Source organism: Strix aluco, chromosome 2, assembly GCF_031877795.1.
Source record: "Strix aluco isolate bStrAlu1 chromosome 2, bStrAlu1.hap1, whole genome shotgun sequence".
NCBI lineage: Eukaryota > Metazoa > Chordata > Aves > Strigiformes > Strigidae > Strix > Strix aluco.
In genome coordinates, this window is record NC_133932.1 from 111636828 (window position 1) to 111655696 (window position 18869).

The window sequence follows — 18869 nt, forward strand, 5'->3', positions numbered from 1 at the left end:
TTTTTCTTAACAGAGCATATGCTTAATGTGCTTATATTTTCCTAGTAACCTCCCTGGCTCCTGAGAGCAGATGCATCCTATTTTTATGTAAAAACACAGAATACTTTTTTCTTAAAAGAGTATGTGCGACCTAGGAAGGTCTGTGGTAAGAGCTGACTTCTCCATTTTTATATGTTTTGTTCAGTTTTTTATTTACATCTGACTCTGTTTCAAAACAGTACCACAAGACAGAAATCTCGCTGCAGGAGGATTGCTTTCTGTTTTTTTACAAATGCATTTGAGGTATTGTCTGCTTCAAAATGCTTTCAGTCTAGTTAGAGGAGAGAAGCAGGGAACAAGGCAAAGAAGAGAAACAGAGAAAGGTAGCGTGACCTCCCAGGCAGGCAGAGGTCTGAAGTCTGGTTCCAAGTGCAATAGATAATCCTGCCTCTATTTAATTTTCCTGATGCCTTCTTAAAGCCTGTAAAACACTTTGATGGGTTTTTTTGTTGGCAGCAAATATTATTCAGGAAAGGACATCACAAAAGAGACGTTGATTTTCAGTGAGACCGGGTATTGGCCTGTTGCTGGTAACTGAAAATTATGAATTTCTGACGGCTATTCAGTAACTGTAGGCTTCTGTCCAGCTACTAATTAACACCATTGGTGGCAGCCTCAGTGCAGGTAAAGAGGTAAGGGATTCAAAGAAAGCAGCGCTTACTTCTTCATGATCATTAATCAAATCAAGAGCAGCATGAGATGGCTGGAATTATTGTACTCTTGGTCCATTAAATTAAGAAAAGATACTGCATTCGGGTGAACTATGTTTTAGCCTCTGAATTCCCAACTCTAATTTTCAGGACTTGCTCTCAACAGAAGTAACTACTTTCTTTTTTTCAGTTGGAGCACCTCCTTCAAAATTATTTCCTTCTCAGTTCTCCTCCCTTCTGAGCTATCTCCTATTGCCCTCAAAGTATAATCCAAAATATTTTGGATGCTTGAAATCTTATTTGTAACAGAGATTCAGGTTTGGTGTTAAGAAGAGTTATTTAGGAGTTTCAGTTATTTAGTGCACAAGTATCTATTTCAAGAGTAACGGGATTAATACATACCTATTCCGAATGATGAAGGGAATGTATGTGAAGAATGGATAGAGTAGGTTATATTACCAAAGGCTGTGTGTTTTTTTAAAAAATTGCGCCTGGGAAAAGAAATTGTGAAACTACATGTCAAACTAAAGCCTGATCAAAACTGTAGATGGTCCCTAAAGAGAAAAGTGTTTTAGGATATGGAAATTGGATCTTACTGAAGGCTTCTCTAGAGCAGATGCTTGTGCTTTCCTCAACTAGTTAGAAAAAAAGAGGTAGATGTGTTCCTCTGCGAGAAGATATGTTTTCATTTAGTTTGATAGTTCATCCCCAGACCATTATCCAGAAACAACCCTTCTTCAGCCACCTGACTCAAGAAGGTCTTTTGGATCCCAAAGGAAGGAACATGATGTATCGTATTGTCTTTGGTGAGGTCACGTGTTTTTATTCACCCTGTTATAGGTACTCCACTGACAGCTTTCGTAATAAATACGCTGAAGTGAAAATTTCCTGAAGCCAAGAGTACAAACCCATGGGACCGATGGAGTCATCCTACAGACCCAGGAATTTCCAGATGATTTTTACTTTGATCCTGGCTTCCTTTTAATTTTTTATTTATGGTGTTTGTATTTGATACTAATAATTAAAAAAATAAGGTTTATCATTTTATAGCTTTCATAAGTTAGTAAGAGAAATAGATTTGGTTAGACTGAACAGTTTGACCCTCTTAAAGGATTAAAAAGTTAAATACTGAATGAAGAAACATCCTCAGAGTTGATACTTCATTCACACAGACTGATTTGCGAATCCTAGTCTTTCCGATTAGGCAAAACAATTCAAAAGAGACATTTTTATTAAATCTTACACACGTGTAGGTGCTCCTCAATTAGGTATTACATGAAATTAGCAGCCAAGATCATAGATATCAGCTGTACTCTGATGAAGTGCAGAGAAAAAAACCAAGAGGCACTTACCCACCTTCTGAGGCTACAAAAAAAATATTTGTGGATTCCAGGGAGTTGTATTTTCAAGGAAGGCTCCTGTCTTCTGAGATATTGGGCATGTCTGCAACGTCTATGTGTCTGCAGGACTTCTCTGCCTGATAGTGTGGACATAGCTGACTTCAGGATGAGATAGAAGTGCTATAGTGGGCACTCCATGGAGATCAGTGAGGGCTGAGCATGTGGCGGGTTTACAATCCCTGCTGAGCTCTGCACTGCTTGGGTTACATTGTGTGGCTACCACAGGTACCAGTTACTTACAGGGACTTGGGTATTGGTGGTTCCTGGGATGCGAATGTAAACCTGACCTGAAGGTGATCCTTTCTGATGACATTTCTAATCTGTTGATCTGTTGATGCGGTGAAAGCTCTATATGGGTCTGTTAAGCCTTGTCATCATGGCAGTTCTTCTTGTATCTGCCTAACTTCTTGACATAAACTGTAGAAAAGATTGAATGTATAATGTGCAGTTTAGCACCAGTTAAAACTAAGGTAGTACTGATTATTTGGGATTTTTCTCAACCAGTTACACGCTAAGGTAGAACCTACAAAGCCTTGTCTTTACTGGGGAGTGATAATGAGGGCACTTGCTTAATGTGGTGCTCTGGATAAACTGTCTTTTGGAGTGAAGACAAAAATGATGAGATGTATACAAGTACAAAAGCAGAAGGAACGAAAAGGCAAGGTATGGTTTGTTCCCCAACTACTCTGTAACTACATAATCTTGCTAACACAAAAATGTTTTGGAAATGACAGTGACAAACTACAGGAGTAATTGAGACAAGGTCAAGTAGTGATCTCACATCACCATTTTCTAGCTAACAGTTGCTGACACACATTGTTGTGACTTCTGTAAATCATTTTTTAGTTTAGGCTGTCCTAGTCATGAGTAAGTTGTGGGTGCAAAAAAGCCTGCACCATTCCTTTCCCTTAGTCTCCTCTTTCCACCTCACACACACTTTTGTGTTTGGCAGACCACTTTTGTAAACTCACAGAGTCATCTCTACAAGTTTTATAGAGTACAAGATGCTAACACATCAACAGGCAGTTTTATAGAAGAGCATGATTTTAATACAGTGCAGTGACATTGGCAGCTTCTCAGACTGGCACTTGATACTTTAATTCAGCCTTTCTCACTTTTTGTTTTTATTACTTAACAAAAAGATACTGTATCAAAATTTATTTATTAGAATGCCATCAAAGTGCTTTTTTTAAAGCATTTTCACTAGTTTATAAACAGTATGATATGAAGACCTATATTGCTTTTATCTCAGTAGATGATGGTATCCAGCTTTAGTGTTCTATATAGTGGGGTTTTCTACCTTCGTGTGTGTGCCAGGTGCTGGAAGAACAAATGCAAAGAGAGGTTCTTGCCCTGTTATGCATCCTCAGCAAGAGAGGACAGTAAGGAAAGGAGTTCACAGCTAAGCAGTTGTATACCGCTGCTCAGAGCAGCCACAATAATTTTGTTGTTGTTGTAGCTTTTTAATATATATTTCACCTGTGAAATTTTGAATGGATAAATCTTTTTCATGAGACGATGGGAGGGCGCTGTGTGTTAAGCTGAAGTCCCTGACCCCTGCAATTCTATGAATAAAAAGTGACAAGAAACCTCTTGCCTCACTTAATAACATGATTAATCACAACAGTGATTTACCAATTTCAAATGTCTTTATCTACATCAAGGTTCCTTGTGGGAACATGTGCTGTATCAGTCAGTGAGAAATGCAGTGCACATACTAGACAGGAATGCAGTTTCCAACCAGAATGCATTCAACCTAAAAATGGATTTTAGGTCAGTTTAGACTATATTCCTGTACTTGTCAGGAATGCATTATTATTAAACATTATAGATTTTATTCACATGTTTGTTTCCGTGTTGTCTGGTCATGAGCGACATATGTGAGAATGGTGTTGTGTTTGTAAATGGAGTTCAAGAAGGGGGTCAGAATCAGTCCAGTCTCTTTGTGCTACACAGCACCTAATACCAACTCTGCAACCAAATTTGCAAATTCAGTACAATGACTCACAAGGAACTAGAGACAGAGGTGGAATGGCCAGAAAGCCATAAACATGAAGATAAAAATGAAGGGCCCCTGGAGTGGACTGGGGAATTATTAGGAATTACCATTTCTTCCCTGTTGTGATGTCTGTCTTAAGCATTACATTAATAATATCAGTAGTAATAGTTATATATATCTACAGGTATACAGAGCACCCAGAAGACAGACATGATGTCCACAGAAAGTTAATTCTGACAGAACTTAAAGCCTAAGTAGGCAAGTGGTAGAGATTACATGACTTGTCTGATGTTGTGCAGATGCATATAGAAAGCTGGGCATAGAACCCATGTCACCCAAGTCCCTGTTCAGGTTGACTCCAGTGTAGACTCTGTGTGTCCATCAGTCATCAGAGTTTATTTAATGGAGTTCTGCTCTTGGAATAAAATCCACCAAAATTGATAGGTGGGGAGAATTTTGATGATTTTGCTTCATTACCAGCATATCCTAAACCTCTAGGTATGTGGGTTTGGATTCATCTTGCCTAGCTTTAGAAGTCTACACTGCAGTGGATGCTCGTAGTACATTCTTCATCAGGTCTGTTTTAGATGGTTGCTTGGGGATGATACAACTCATGCTATGACAACAGCTGGGTTAAAATAAGGTCTGGAAGACTACTTCAGATTGGTAAAAGTAGTCTCGTCCCCAGTGCTAATTGTCATCTCTAGAGTTTCCTGAACAGTTCTCCACGGAGAGTCCTTGTATACTCCTGGAAATCCTGGTATGCATTTTAGGTACTTAGCACCTTTGTGTTTTGGATTTGGGTAAGGAGGTGAGCAAACTCCACTTAAATCTCCTGAGGGTCTTGATCTGTTAATTGTGCTCCTGATTTCACATATTACAGATGGCCTACAGAAGCACAACTATCATAATTTTCCTTTTTAAAAAGTGCTGTTGGGGAGAGCTTTGGAATTTAGCTTAAATGCTCTGGATACTTTGGTAGTGGCAAGTGAGTAATTTTTAGGGTTTATGATACTTTGTGTTTTCATCTCAAATAGATACTCATTAACATGGTACATGTGGGAAATAGATCAAGAGTCAAAGACAAAATTGCATCTATTTGTCTGGTTCCAGTTGGTCGCCTCAAGTCTTTGTCTTCAGGACAGAATCATGGCAATAGCAATTCTAAGAAAAACTAATGTTGAAAGTTACGAGGAAGGAGTAGATCTCTAAGGAAAAGGAACCAGTACCTAGTGCTACAAGGTTTATTAAAGTGTATCTGTTATCTTAATTTTTCTCGTAATAATAAGATGTAAGAATATCTTCTTGGTTTAAAGAGAAGGCAGAGCACTAGTCTTGTTAATCAGCAGTCTTGAGGACTAGCTCCATGTGAATAGTAGTAGTTTAGTATTAGTTTCTAAATAATGTCATAATTGTTTATAAGAAGCCCTTTAAAACTTCAGAAGTTTGAGATTCCAGAAAGCTCATTTTTAATGTCCTCATCTTTCCCTTTTCCTAAATGATTTCAGAAGTATTGATAATAAATTTTATTTTAGTCATTATTGGCCAGACCTATGGGGTATTTTACTGAATACTGTATGAACATCAGTGAATGTGTCCATATGCATGTGCTTTCCCCCACATGCTTAGTACGATATTTGAATTAGTGCTGATAATGTGCAAACCATTGTCCTCTGTAGAAAGAGAATTTGAAGCCTAGATGAGTGGAATGGTTTTCTAGAAAAGCAGCCTATTTAATTCACTTAGTGTATCTTCTTGTTCCTATGTGTTCCAATTAGTGTATCTTGTTGTTCCTATGGTTATACAAATATATTGCACCTTTACCTTAAACAATGCCTTGCACAAAGTGATGTTGAGATTTGATCACTCATAGCACCTAAGCACTATTAAGTGATCATTATTTATCATGCAGTATAATGTGTTTTATTGATGTGTATGGTGTGGCACGTGTACATTATGTGTATGTGTACTTATAATGTGCGGGCCCAGTATTAGCCAGTGAGAACAATGTATTACGTAAAAAGTGAGAAAAATCTATTAAAAATACCTATTGTATTATCCAAAGGAATTAGCATTTGCTAGATTGCCAGTCAGCCAAGGTTTTACAAGAGTTATTGTCATTTTGATTTTCAGATGAGTCATTTGGTATATTGCCCCCAAAGGCACCTCATTATGATTCAGTGCACAGCATTAAAATTGCTTAGGCTTTCGGGGCTCCATGGAAAGCGAGTGGGGGTTGCAGTGGCTCAGCGTTGTGAAGCAGCAGCATTATGCTTAATTGACACCTTTGATGTAGCCCTAAGACAGCACCTGCACCTCCCACTGCTGCTCTGAAGACGTCAGCCTTACGCAGAAAAGGCTTCTGCTTATGAATCCTGCATCGCATTCAGCTCATTCTGTGAGCAGCCCCAGCTATCCTTAGCTAATCCCATTGCTTCTCAGTTTGGCTACAGCTTGGCTTAGTAGAGAGCAGGAATTTTGCTGCTTGCTCTTATCAGGTTAAACAGTAAGATTTTGTCCATGTTAGAACTCATAGAAGGTAAGTCAAATGCTTTGTTGATATCCTAGTATGTAAATATTCTCCTAAGATTCAGAATCTGGGAATCTGATTGTTGATTCTTTTTTTTCTGGTGCTGACAAATGTGGACTGTGATATAACAGTTGCTTGTTTAAGAATATTTACATACATGTGTGATACACGCTTCGTAGTGTTTCTATCAGTGCTTCAGTGTGAACATTATTGATAGCCTCTTGTGTGATTAGTTTGTAGTAGAATTCTGTCCTCTGCTGGTATTGTTTTGTTAATTTAATGGATAATGTCACATGCATGCAAAAGATGCTTCTAAAATGATAGACACTGACATATATGAAGGAACCTACTTATTTGAGAAAGTGGTGCTTTGCTGTAAGTTAGACCTGAGGTGTTACATCCAGTTTATTTGCATCTGGAAAGCTCTTCTGGGTTTAGTCTGAGGTGATGTTTGGGTCAGATAGTATTGCAAAAATCTCTTCAGATGAATGAGTGAGAAACAGCAAGCAGCTGATTTGTTCCTGCAAACAGTACTGCTTTTTATTTTTGGTGGGTAGCACTTCAAGCCATAACTAAATGGAATGCAAAGGTTTATATATGGCAAGTGTCTGTTAAGGTTAACAATGCACCTTGCTCCCCATCAGTTTCAAGCACAGGAACAATGCAGTTTAAGAAAACGGGATCATGTTCTCTGCCATTGACTAAACAGTCTTTTCAGGTTTGTTGATAATTTGCTTGCACTCTGTGTAAAAATTGGCTTCATGAGCCAAAACTCTGAGGAAACAGTTCTTTTGTGAATTACTTTATTTAATGTTTAAAATACTAAGTAAAACCAAATTAATATATTCAACAAATAATTAAAAGAAATATGTTGATTTAACTGTTTCTTTGCTTTTAATAATGCCTTGTGTTTATTTTTTTCAATTTATCATCCTTTTAGTGAATGGAACCCCTGGTAGCCAGCTTTCTACTCCCCGCTCTGGGAAGTCTCCAAGCCCATCTCCCACCAGCCCAGGAAGCCTACGGAAACAGAGGGTAAGGAAATAAGGAAACTGATTTCTGAGCATGGCTGGGGAGAATCCGGCATAACCATTATCCAATAGCCTTCTCCCCACTGATTGCTTATGTGTAGAGTCATAGGGTGGAAGAGCATGGATACAGTCCTTGTTGTGTTTGTACAACACTCTGAAGTGGCATACATCTGTTCTGTGTCTGTCAAAATGATAAGTATGCTGGGACTTGGTTTATCCTTGAGGGGAAAAACAGGGGTACCTTTCTCCTTTGCAAAACGGGGGTTTTTTTGTTTTTCATTTTCCATGGGCATTATATCACTTGCAAAACCTACAAACAGCTTTGATTTTGAAGTGAGGTGAAAGAATGTGCTGCGGAATTTAGCTGTGGATTAGCTGTGATATCATAGCCTTGTGCAGTGAAGATACTATCAGTACCAAGGCAGCATGAGACTTGTCAGTCACTTTGCTGGACCAGAGTTGTTAGTAGCAGTAGGTTCCCTCTAGTTATCATGTATAGAGGAATCTACAGTGTACCTAAGCATCCAGAATTAAGGTAGTACCTATGTTATTGCTGTAACCCGCTGACAAAATATTACTCGTTCAACCCTAAAGGCTTCACATGTTGATTTAATTAATTGTATCTGTTCAAAAGCAATGGGACAGATGTCTATGTTATCTTCTCTTCTGCTATTTTCTAAACTGTGATCAGTTCTCAATGAAAGCTTCCCTAAGGCAGTACTCTGTATCTCAGACTTGTTTATAAACACAGTTTGAACACATGCTTTTTCTGCCTTTTCAGTTTTTAAATAAAGACATAATTTGCGTGTCTCAAAGTAAGAGGATTATGAACAAAATTGGCAGTGCTTGACTTTAGGGGCTGGTGCAGACGTGATTCTGCAGATATCGAGATCAGGAATAGCTGTAGCATGGCATGACTCCCTTGTAGCCTGTGTACCCTTCTTCATGTCTGGTGGATACCAGGGAGCTGAGGAATTGTGCCTGCCTAAGTCTTACCTCAGGCTGGGATACAACCATGGTTTATGCCATGTCTTAGTTTATAGTTAGGGAAGCCGACTGTGATCTTGCAGTACAGAGATAGTGAGTGAGCGGCAACTTGAAGCCTCAGGGTAGTGTCATAGTTTTCATCATCTGGTACACAGAGAGTAAAGATGCAAGTTTCAGTTGGGTAAGCTGGTACTAAAATCCTCTTGAATGCAATGCCTTCCCTACACTTGTTTGTTCCTACTGTCAAAGCTTATTAATGAATCATTAATAAGTCACTGAAGAGGGAACAAAGTGTCTTCCAAATGAATTATACATTGGTGATGTAAGGGTGTCTGTTTAGATCGATGATACCAGTATACAGTGGATTTTCATTTGCTTTTCACTGGTAACTTTCCTAAACTTCCTTCCCCACTGCTGATGCTTCTCTTCCTGCAGTGAAGAAATGTTTTTCTGTTAAGGTTTCTGAATGGGTGAGTGGGAACTATGTGGTCATCACCATTAGACACAAGAGGTTTTTGGCCACAAGATTTCTGACTTTCAAATGTGAAGAGGAGAGCATATGGGCTTCTTCTTACCCAGGTTCCCTGTGTGGAAGTGTAACAGGATCACTGAGTGGCAGTATTACGGATGCAAAGGGCTGTGTAGTGGTAACGTAATCACATTGCTAATGGTATAGAAAATAAATATTGAAGTAAACTACAGGAGAGACAAGACATTGTTAAAGAGTTTAATTCTCTTCTTGGATATTCATATCCAGTCCCCTTGACCTTGGTAGAGGACTTTTCATGCTTGTCTGGCTTTATTTTAGACAGATTTTTTTCTTTTTACCTGACAAAACATGGAATACGTTAATGTAAAAATAGATTGCAATCATGTAAAAATGCATTGCAATAATATTATTTAGGTTACAAAATCAACTGCTCAGAAGTTCAGGGATGGAAACCTTACACTTGCTCTGAGAATTTATTTCAGCTCCTTTCATGTTTAACTTGTGAAGTGAATGAGCTAGAAGTTCAGTGTAAAAACATATGACTCTGGCATTATAGGTCATAATGTGTTTTCCAATGACTAAATTAGTTCTATGAACAGGCATTAAATAGTGTTTACTAATCTTAATTTTCTTGTTAGCAGTATAATTGGTGTTCTGTTTTGTCTTAGTATCATCTTTTGTATGTTGCCATTTAAATTTTATTTAGAGGATACGTTATTTTATGTACCATATTGTCATAAACCAAATTTGAACCCAAAGCATTTGGCTTTGTCTTCAATGGCTTCAGCTACAGGGCTGACAAGCCAGCTGCAGGAGAAGGTTTATTCCCTAGGAGGTTATGGAAGTGTTGGTATCATGTGATAGACCTACAAGAGAGAAGAGGAGACTGATTTCAGTGCCTGCCTTGTCCCCAGTGTTGAGAGGTGAGGTATTCCCACCCCAAAAGAAACGCATTGACTGCTAGAGCCACAGTCTGGGGTTGAAGTTGATGGCTGGGTTTCTGACTGGTCTGGGTTTCCCTCTTTACATGGAATTTGAGGGAGCTACTGCTTTAGAACTGAAATAAGTTGCTGGGTCCTGGGAATGCTAGCTCAGCTGTGTAATTTGTTTTTTCTCTGCCCCCCCCCCCCCCCCCCCCCCCCCCGTGCAGTTAGAGTTAGAGGAGTGCCTGTTCTCTTGTGCCGTCAGGTACATGGGGATGCCAGGATGCCAGTGGTACATGCTGGGTCTGGAAGGCGATAGGGAACTTTGACTCTAGCATAGCCTGATTCCCCTTGACGTAACTAATCAACCAGCAATTCAGCATCCCCATCCGAGTGCTGTGAGGAGTTGTAGGCTTGGAATGATCAAACTGCTGAGGGGTCTGGGCAGGCTGCCAGCATTTTTCCTAGGAAGTACAGGTGAGGGCAAGTCATGCTTTTGAATTCAGAGGCACAAAAGCAAGGTATATCCACAAACAGAGACATTTCTCCCTGTGAATAGTAAGGAACTGTAAAAATAGTAGAGATGGTAAAATTTTCTGAAGAAAATATTCCTTCTAACCATGGAGTGCATTAGACAATTTAAAATAAGGATCAATCATCTTGCTGACATTTTATCACTCACCTTTTTAAAAAAATAAATTATGGCCTTTGATGTAAGGCTTTCCATTGATGTAAATAAAGCTAAAATGGTGCTGTGGTAGGTACATACTCAGGAAAACATCACTCTTGTAACCCTACAGATAAAATTTTGTACCCTCAAAAGCCAGAACATAAAAAGATAAAGTTTTATCCTTTCTCACTTGCATATGTATGTGGCTGAGTTGTTTCCAGAAATTCAGAAATCAGTGAAAGTTATAGTTTTATAATTTTGGGTGAAATTCAATCTATATTTGAGGAAAGTAAGATTTGAAAGATTAATTTCATGGGTGTAATATAAGGACTTGAAAGTGAACTAGAAACCATTTATCAGCTATCTGAGCTAACTGACAACCAGTTACCAGCTTCTGAACATTTTAACTTGCAGGCTGTGTACTTTAGTTATGCTTTCTTGTAATTTAATTCTTTCTTTATTCTTAAATAGGAAGTTAAAATTTTTCTTTTAAAATTGGTATGTACTTAATTGTGTGTTTCCACAGAGGATTAAAACACCTGAAATTCAGGTTTATAGCAGTTGAAGTACAGCACTATTGTGTTGCTACCACAACACAGTACGGTTAATGACACAGACTCAGAAAAGGTGACGTGGCAATCATAACAATAAATATATACGTAATAGCAACCCCCACATTTTATTTAACTAGACTTTATAATACTTTATGAGCTTACTTGCCCACTGTCTTGTGTTCAGAGTCATTACTTCAGTTAAGGTGGACACATTCTATACTTTATACCTGATTTTCTGTTGCTCAACATTATTTTAAGTGTTTTTTCTACTTCCCTAGAGATTAATCTATACAATAATAAAAACCTGGATTTAAGGTACCTCTTGACTAATTAGACAAAGAAGTTGAATTCTATGTATATAAGGATTTTTTGAGTTGTATCTGGCCAAGAAGTCTTACTGATTCAGCAAGTTTTGTCTTTTTATTAATCTATGCAAAATAATAAATATATTCTCCTCATATTTTTCAGAAATACAGCTCTTTGGATAATTATAGGCAAGGAAAATTCTTGCAGAAAGGAAAACTTTAAAAACATTTGAAGTATTTAAAAGTATATGAAAAAGAGAGAATATGATCCTGATATCTTCTGCATGATTTTGCTTTAAAACAACCATAGAATTATTAAAATAAACACAAAAATATTCCCTAAATATTTAAAGTCGATTCTCACAAATATCTTCTTTGTAAGTTCTGAATGCATATTTTTTATATTCAAAGGAGTGAGCAGTCACCTGGAAGATACTATTCAAAAGTTTGGGGTGATACCCTCGCCAGCAAATCAAAAGAATTTTTTTCTGTACTATATATTAGAAATTCCCAAACTGTATATGCTCAAAATAAATTTTAATAATTAACTAGTTAGTATTCAGAATGAGATGGTCTTATCTGTTTAAAATTCTTCTTTTGTCTAGATTGTTCACAACAAAACAGAAATGTATTTAAGATCTGAATTTTCACTCTGCCAGTCTAACATGTCTGCTACTGTATGTACACATGCCCATTGGCAGAATACATGCAGAATAAGCATTCTAAGGGAATTAAAAACCCCTTTAAGGGACTTAAATCTCCTTTATATCATGCCTGCAAGTAAAACATAAACCTGCATAGATTACTGAGATCCTTGTAAATTTGGAATTTGTAAAGCATTCCTTTTAGGTAGTCCTTATTTTATAGTATAGCTTTTAGTTCTGTTTATTTTTTGTCTCAGTTATCTTTCTGTGATTTAAAAAAAACCAAAAACCCCCAAACGTCAACCCTAAAGCTGGATCCATCAGCCTTCCCATTCCCACGTGCTCTTGTATTTCGTCTTGTAGTTGTTTTGTTGTATTTCATAAATGTGTTCTGTACTTAAAAGATCCCCCAAAGCACCTTAAAGATATCAGAGCTTGGCTATGAGGTATGCTGGGCACCTGCCTACTTGGCACCCGCCTACTTGGCACCCCTCTAAACTGTCAGTTATGCATAATTCACCTTAAAAAGATAGTACTCTGTCCTCTACCACATCTCTTTGCTGAACTTTCTCTTTCATTCAGTGCCACCGTGTATCTTGGCAAGAATTATTGTGCTGTGTAGGTTGGATAGGGCAATGTATCATTCCCTAACACCTCTGGCATTTGAGGATTATCTGATCCATCAGAGGATGCTCGGAGTGGGTGTTGAAAAAACGAAGAGGATCCGTACACTCAGACTCTCCCTCTGCTGTCATGAGCTGGTTGCTTGGCTACCATCAGAAAGAGCCAGTGACAGGGGGATTTTACACGTTGCCTTTTTACACATACACACAGAGACAGCAAAACTGTGGAAAAGAGATACCATTGTCAGTACAGTGTAGGTAACAGCAATATTCAGTATCAGCATTCTGGGGCTCAAATGTTGCTGGATCCATGATATATCACCAGTGGGTGGCAAGTTTTGATTACCTTATATACGGTAAGCACTTACTTTCCTACTGCTGTTTGCAAAACAGCAAAAAGGAAAATATATTCGCTTTAAGATTAAACTCATATTGCCAAGTTTCCAAACAATTAGGAGATTCTCCAGAATGGATAAATACTGTTTTAATAGTGTTTAGTAGGAAAGAATTAAAGAAAAAAAAATAATTGCCTCTTTGAATATGTTGTACATTGAAACTACAGCTTTATTTACTAACCATCTATTTGTTGATTAAAAAATGATTATATGACATTAAGCTAAAAATCTGAGTATCTAGAATATGTGTATTTTATGTTAAACAATATCTTCTGGTCCACAGTAACAAAAAGAATGTAAGACAGTTGCAGTGCAACAAATCAAACACAATAAACAAATCTATACTGCACTTCATCTTACAGGACCTGTATCGCCCACTCTCTTCGGATGATATGGATTCAGTAGGAGACTCAGTGTAAAAGAGAAAATGGAACAATGTTTATGGTTTGTGATTTGGTGAAGGTTTAACATTTTTAAAGAGAATAGCTGCTAATTTACAGTAATAGTGAATCGCACAAAAGAGTTTTGCATATTTAATATTGAAAACATGGGGCCAAATTAATTCTAGTGTGTGGGGGTATTTTTGGCTTTACCACTGCATTTTAATGCAAGAATTTGAAATGAACGAGCCATTGAATATGTCTATCAAATACAAAACAGCATTGTGCACACTTTAAGGAATGAAGATTGGATAAAGTGAATATAACGCACAAATCTGTAGTGGGCACATTTATGAATAGCACTCTCTTTATCATCTAAGGTACTGATTATATGTTCTGTTTTTACCATAGGTATCTTTATTCATTTTGGTATGAACAGTTAATGAATACTTTGCTTTTACCAACGAATAGGTAAAATGCAGAAAAGAAAAAACCTGCCATATTAAACTGCTTGCACCACGCTGTCTGATCCCAACATGCACATTTTGAGCACTCTAAATTTAGTCTTTTTATCTAAATGAAAACTAAGAAATCCCGTATGGTCACAGGACAAAGAGTAAATTCTTTCAAAGCAGTGTCCAAGTTCTGTTCACCGCATTACCATCTGACGACTGTAAACAGAAGGGAGTTCACAGGCAACATGAATGTTTTACCTGGCAAGAGCTGTTAATACTGATCATCTGTGTGTTGCAAGTAAATATGGACAGAATTCTAAATGAGGAAATACGGGGGCCTGCTGGCTAGCAGCGTCATCTGACACACGTATGATGACACCTTTTGGAAAAACACATTTTGCCTGAGAAACTAGTGATTATTTTCACTTAAGGACAGGAACATAATTTTTTATTTGCTGTAATAAGACATTTTATCCTTTTTAAAATGAAAGCCTGCAGAAATGATGGTACTGTAAATCATCCTCCTATTGACCTAATTTCTCTGTTTTCATGATTTCTAGAGGTGGTCATTTTGTACAGCATGAATATGCAAAACTCCTTTAGTGTTAAAGTAGGTCACGCATTATAACCAGTTGCTTAACAAATATTTACTAATTTTATTTGTTTTCTGCTGCTTTATTGTGAGAATCTTAGACTAATTTACATAATAGCAATATTTCCTGTCGTATATTGTATATTGCTTTAAAATTTATCTGTTGTATTTAAGCCCATAGTGTAGTGATCACACACTTTTACTGTCTTATACCTTTCCTTTCAGTATCTCATATACTAATGATTTAAGAATTAGAAATTAGTGTGATTCTGATCCTCAACAAAAATCTATAGAGATTATATTTTTGAGCTGCTTAGTGTTAATATATTTTGAAATCAGCAAAATTTTCTTAATAGCAGAAAATGTTTAGCTGCCACATGCCAACTTTTAAATGTATTGAAATAATTCCTTTACACTGATCTGTCCATAATAAAATTCAACACCTGGAAAACGTTGGCATGTGATGTTATGGCTTCACTGTATCAATACCATTTTCTTTATGGAGGATATTTGCAAAGAGAACAAAAGGGCAGCAGAATACAAAACTTACCTTCTCTGTTTTCAATACTTGGTTCCAGTATCACCTGGAGAAAAAGTCATTGATCTGGCAGGTTTGCTGAAGCAGTTAGGTCATTCCCTTTTAAAATGCATGTTTCGCCATTCTTGCTTCAGACTTCAAATCTAAAACTGTTCCCAGCAGCAGGAACAATCCCCCCTCACCATCCATGATCCTAAGGCTGTCCTGTTCTACTGAAAAGGTTCGCAGCTGTGAAGTTACTTGCATTTTTGCCTGTTATGAGAGAATGTCTTTGTAAAATGCATTACTTAATCGCAAGAAATGCTTATTATGTAAAAGTGCATTGGGATCAGTTTCCAAAAATTCAGACGACTCCACCAGACTGAACAAAATACTTACTGACGTTTTGAAAATTGTTTTTTCCTGTAAAGAAAATAAATTGCAGGAATTTTATTTTTCCTCCCCTCTCCCATATAGGCTACTGCTGCTTAAGGCAGTTTATTAAGAATGTTTGTTCTGCGCAGGGAACACAGATCGCCAGCAAACCTGAATCCCATGGCTTTGCTTAGCTGTGGAAAAGAAAAATGGACCTTATATCAGTAATTGTTATCATAGCAAGTTCTCCATCAAGACTGTTTCAAAGAATATGCTAGTCCATAACATTTAATCATTTCAACATATGACTTGTATTAAGGGGCTATTCAGGGGCAATATGTATCATTAATATTTCATTTAAGGAATGAAAGTCCCTTAGAGATTGAAAAGGTACACTGTTTATAGACTTTGAGGTCCCTTTTGTGTGGAATGTAATTCCCATTATACATGAGCAGAAATGAAATGTTTCTTTTGAGCAAGACCAGAAGGTTTCAGTTTATGGGTGAAACTGAAATTGTGTTTCTTGATGCTGTAGTTCTGCTTGCAACAGCACAGGTTTTAGTTTGTTCCTAGATCTCATCAACTTCATTAAATAATGGAATAGCTTAAGCAACTTTATAGTGTTTGAACCTCTTATAGTTCTCTGTATGCTGCATTATTTGTGCCTACTCTAAGGTGATTATGATGTAGCTGAAGAGTCTTATATAGATTTTGAATGCTTTGCTTCCCTCTGAGCTTTATGAATACTTGTGATTACTTCCCTCATGCTTTCTGCAACTTTCTGGGGTTTTTTTAATCTCTTTTCTTCTTCTCTTATGCAAGAAACAGTTCACATGTGAAGCACAGAATGTGTATGTTTATATTTATACACACACACACACATAGATAGATTAATGACTTTGAAACCCATGCACAGTTATGTCACATTTGTGGCTTTAAACAAACACATGGGGAAAATGTATTAATAGGATTATCTGGTGGGATTTGTATAGCTCTGTTAAAGTCAGTGGAGCTGCACCAACCTGTACTTGCTGAGGTTACTCCCCTGAGGAAGTCTGTACAATTTTAAGAGATCTCATGTACAAACAAGGGCTAAGTTCTGCTCAGTTTGAAGTTAGTGGCAAAGCAACAATTGACTCCAAGGTGAGAAGGATAGGACCTTATACACAAACACATATACAGAGACAAAATATTAATCATGAATCATAAATTTGAAATGGTATTATTTTGACATGCTCAGACTGTCTCCTCTTGAACTGCACTGTTCTGCAGTGTATTGTCATGCAATATTAGAAGTTCTTTTGTTGAAATCAGTAAAATCTTTAACATTCATTATCCAATGTGAAAATTGCTTTTCAATTTGTAAAATAATTCAGCAACAGCACGTTATATTTAGTTATTTTTCTCTTTAAACCATTTTCACAGGGCATATATGGCTGTCAAATGAAAATTCTGGGGCATTAATATTGTGGCTATAAATGTATATTATAAGAAAGGATACATAATGTTAAATAGCCTTGAAGAACACCTGAGTTGAGATTGTGTGGTGTAACAATTGAAATAAATAATAGCGTTTGCTTTTACAGTTTCATACTTCACAATGCAATGTGAACTTTGTATAGTGCAGTACATTACAAAAAATGTCCTCCAACTCTAAATGTTAAAATGAATAAACAGTAATACAGAAAAGAACCTCTGATCAACCCGTTTACTGTTTTATCAAAAATAGGACAGAAATGAACAAACAGAAAATCTTCATGGTGCTAAATTACCTGGTCACTCGATGAATACTTAGACTGATTAATGTTGTCTGGGCTTTTTGTTGTATCCAGTAATGGTATACAACCAAATACAAGATTGTTCTTTATTTAATCTTCACTTTCAGTTTATCTGTTAGTGATGGTATAAGAACATTTAACTATGAGTGATCAATAGAAAAATAACCTTACTTCATGCAGCCAGCAGTAGCTTTACAGGCAGAGCAAAGCAAGCAAATCACGCTCTTTGGAAACGGGTGTGCTGTCCCCCCAGGAAGCCCCTCCATTCAGAGAGCAGGGCTTGCTGAGCAGAGCAGAGGCTATTCTGAGCCGTCTTTGATGTCGTAACACCTTTCAGCTGGCTTGGTTTGCCTCTTTCACCTTGCACCTGATCTCAGACTGGCTGAGCACCCTAACTCTCCACGGAAGGCAATGGATATGTAGATACATGTGTTGTGTGTGCACACATTAGCAAAGAGTTAAAAACACACGCAGTGGACACATACAAATTTGTATGCATTTTAATGTCTGTGTTTACGCATGTTGATTATATTCAAATTTGCTTAAATTAACCCTCAGCAGTGAAGTATGAAAAGAGCTGTACTGTATTCAGCATATACGTGTTGTCTGATGTTATATGAGGTAATTAGTTTGTGGTTTGCCCTTCAATACAGTGTTTTGGAATTTGGACTCTAGTGAAAGAGGAGCTAATAATGTTTGTGCTAAGGCCTCTTCATTTTGTTAGTTGCACTATGATATTGTAAATATTGGCACATTTACAACATAAGTTTAAGGTTTTACAAAGTTATGCATACAATTATTTTTTTTAAAGAAAAGCTCTTGGATATTTGCTTTTTAAAATATACCATTTTTGTATTAATGTGATGCAGGAAACCAAAAAGAAAGTTGTTGTTTTATCAACAAAAAATGTAAAACTTGCAAAAATAAATGCCGATGAATGTTTTATTTCATATAATCAGCCGAAGAAAATCACCGTCATTTTTATGCCATTTTTCATCATACTGTGTTGAATTTGTGTTTCATATTTGAACATGTCATCCTGGTTGCAATTTGTTGTTTCGCTAGATTTAACATAACTGTAGATTATTGTAAGCGATGTAATAAATATATTTAAAAAATACACACTGTTCAGTGAGTTTATTTTGGAAACGTGATTAACAGGCTTAAAAAAAATACTTTCAGGTGGTATTACTTGTTCATTTTGGATCAGCGTTGTCCATCTAACAGTTCACTTAGTATAAACATATGGGATTCATGCATCCTAATGGGTTCCTTTAAATAGTAGATGTATTCAGTGCCTTTTTAAATAATAAGCTTTGGGCTTTAGTGTGTAGATGCAAAAGAACCTTCAAGGAAGAATTTGGTTTCTAATGGGTCTTTTGGAGACAGTAAATATACCTGCCTTGAATTGCTTATGGGTAAGTTCATGTGCATGCAACGGGATAGATCTGAAGTATGAAGTGGGAAATTAGTAGACTATCCAAAGCAAGGTACCAGCTCCCTGCTGACAACTCAGCTACAGCAGCACTACT

The 18869-nt window shown here is 37.0% G+C and overlaps 1 protein-coding gene across 4 annotated transcripts in view; it reads left to right on the forward strand.

Annotated features, from left to right (window-relative positions):
- Nucleotides 1-18869, forward strand: part of DCLK1 (doublecortin like kinase 1) — a 257889-nt gene that overhangs the window by 182362 nt on the left and 56658 nt on the right. For 2 of the 4 annotated variants that reach the window (XM_074815834.1, XM_074815833.1), the window contains exon 6: nucleotides 7559-7653. In XM_074815834.1, coding sequence (XP_074671935.1) covers nucleotides 7559-7653 — 95 coding nt within the window. Of the gene's footprint in view, nucleotides 1-6495; nucleotides 6628-7558; nucleotides 7654-13602; nucleotides 18457-18869 lie in introns of those variants that run through there. The other 2 variants (XM_074815837.1, XM_074815836.1) reach the window with 2 other exon arrangements.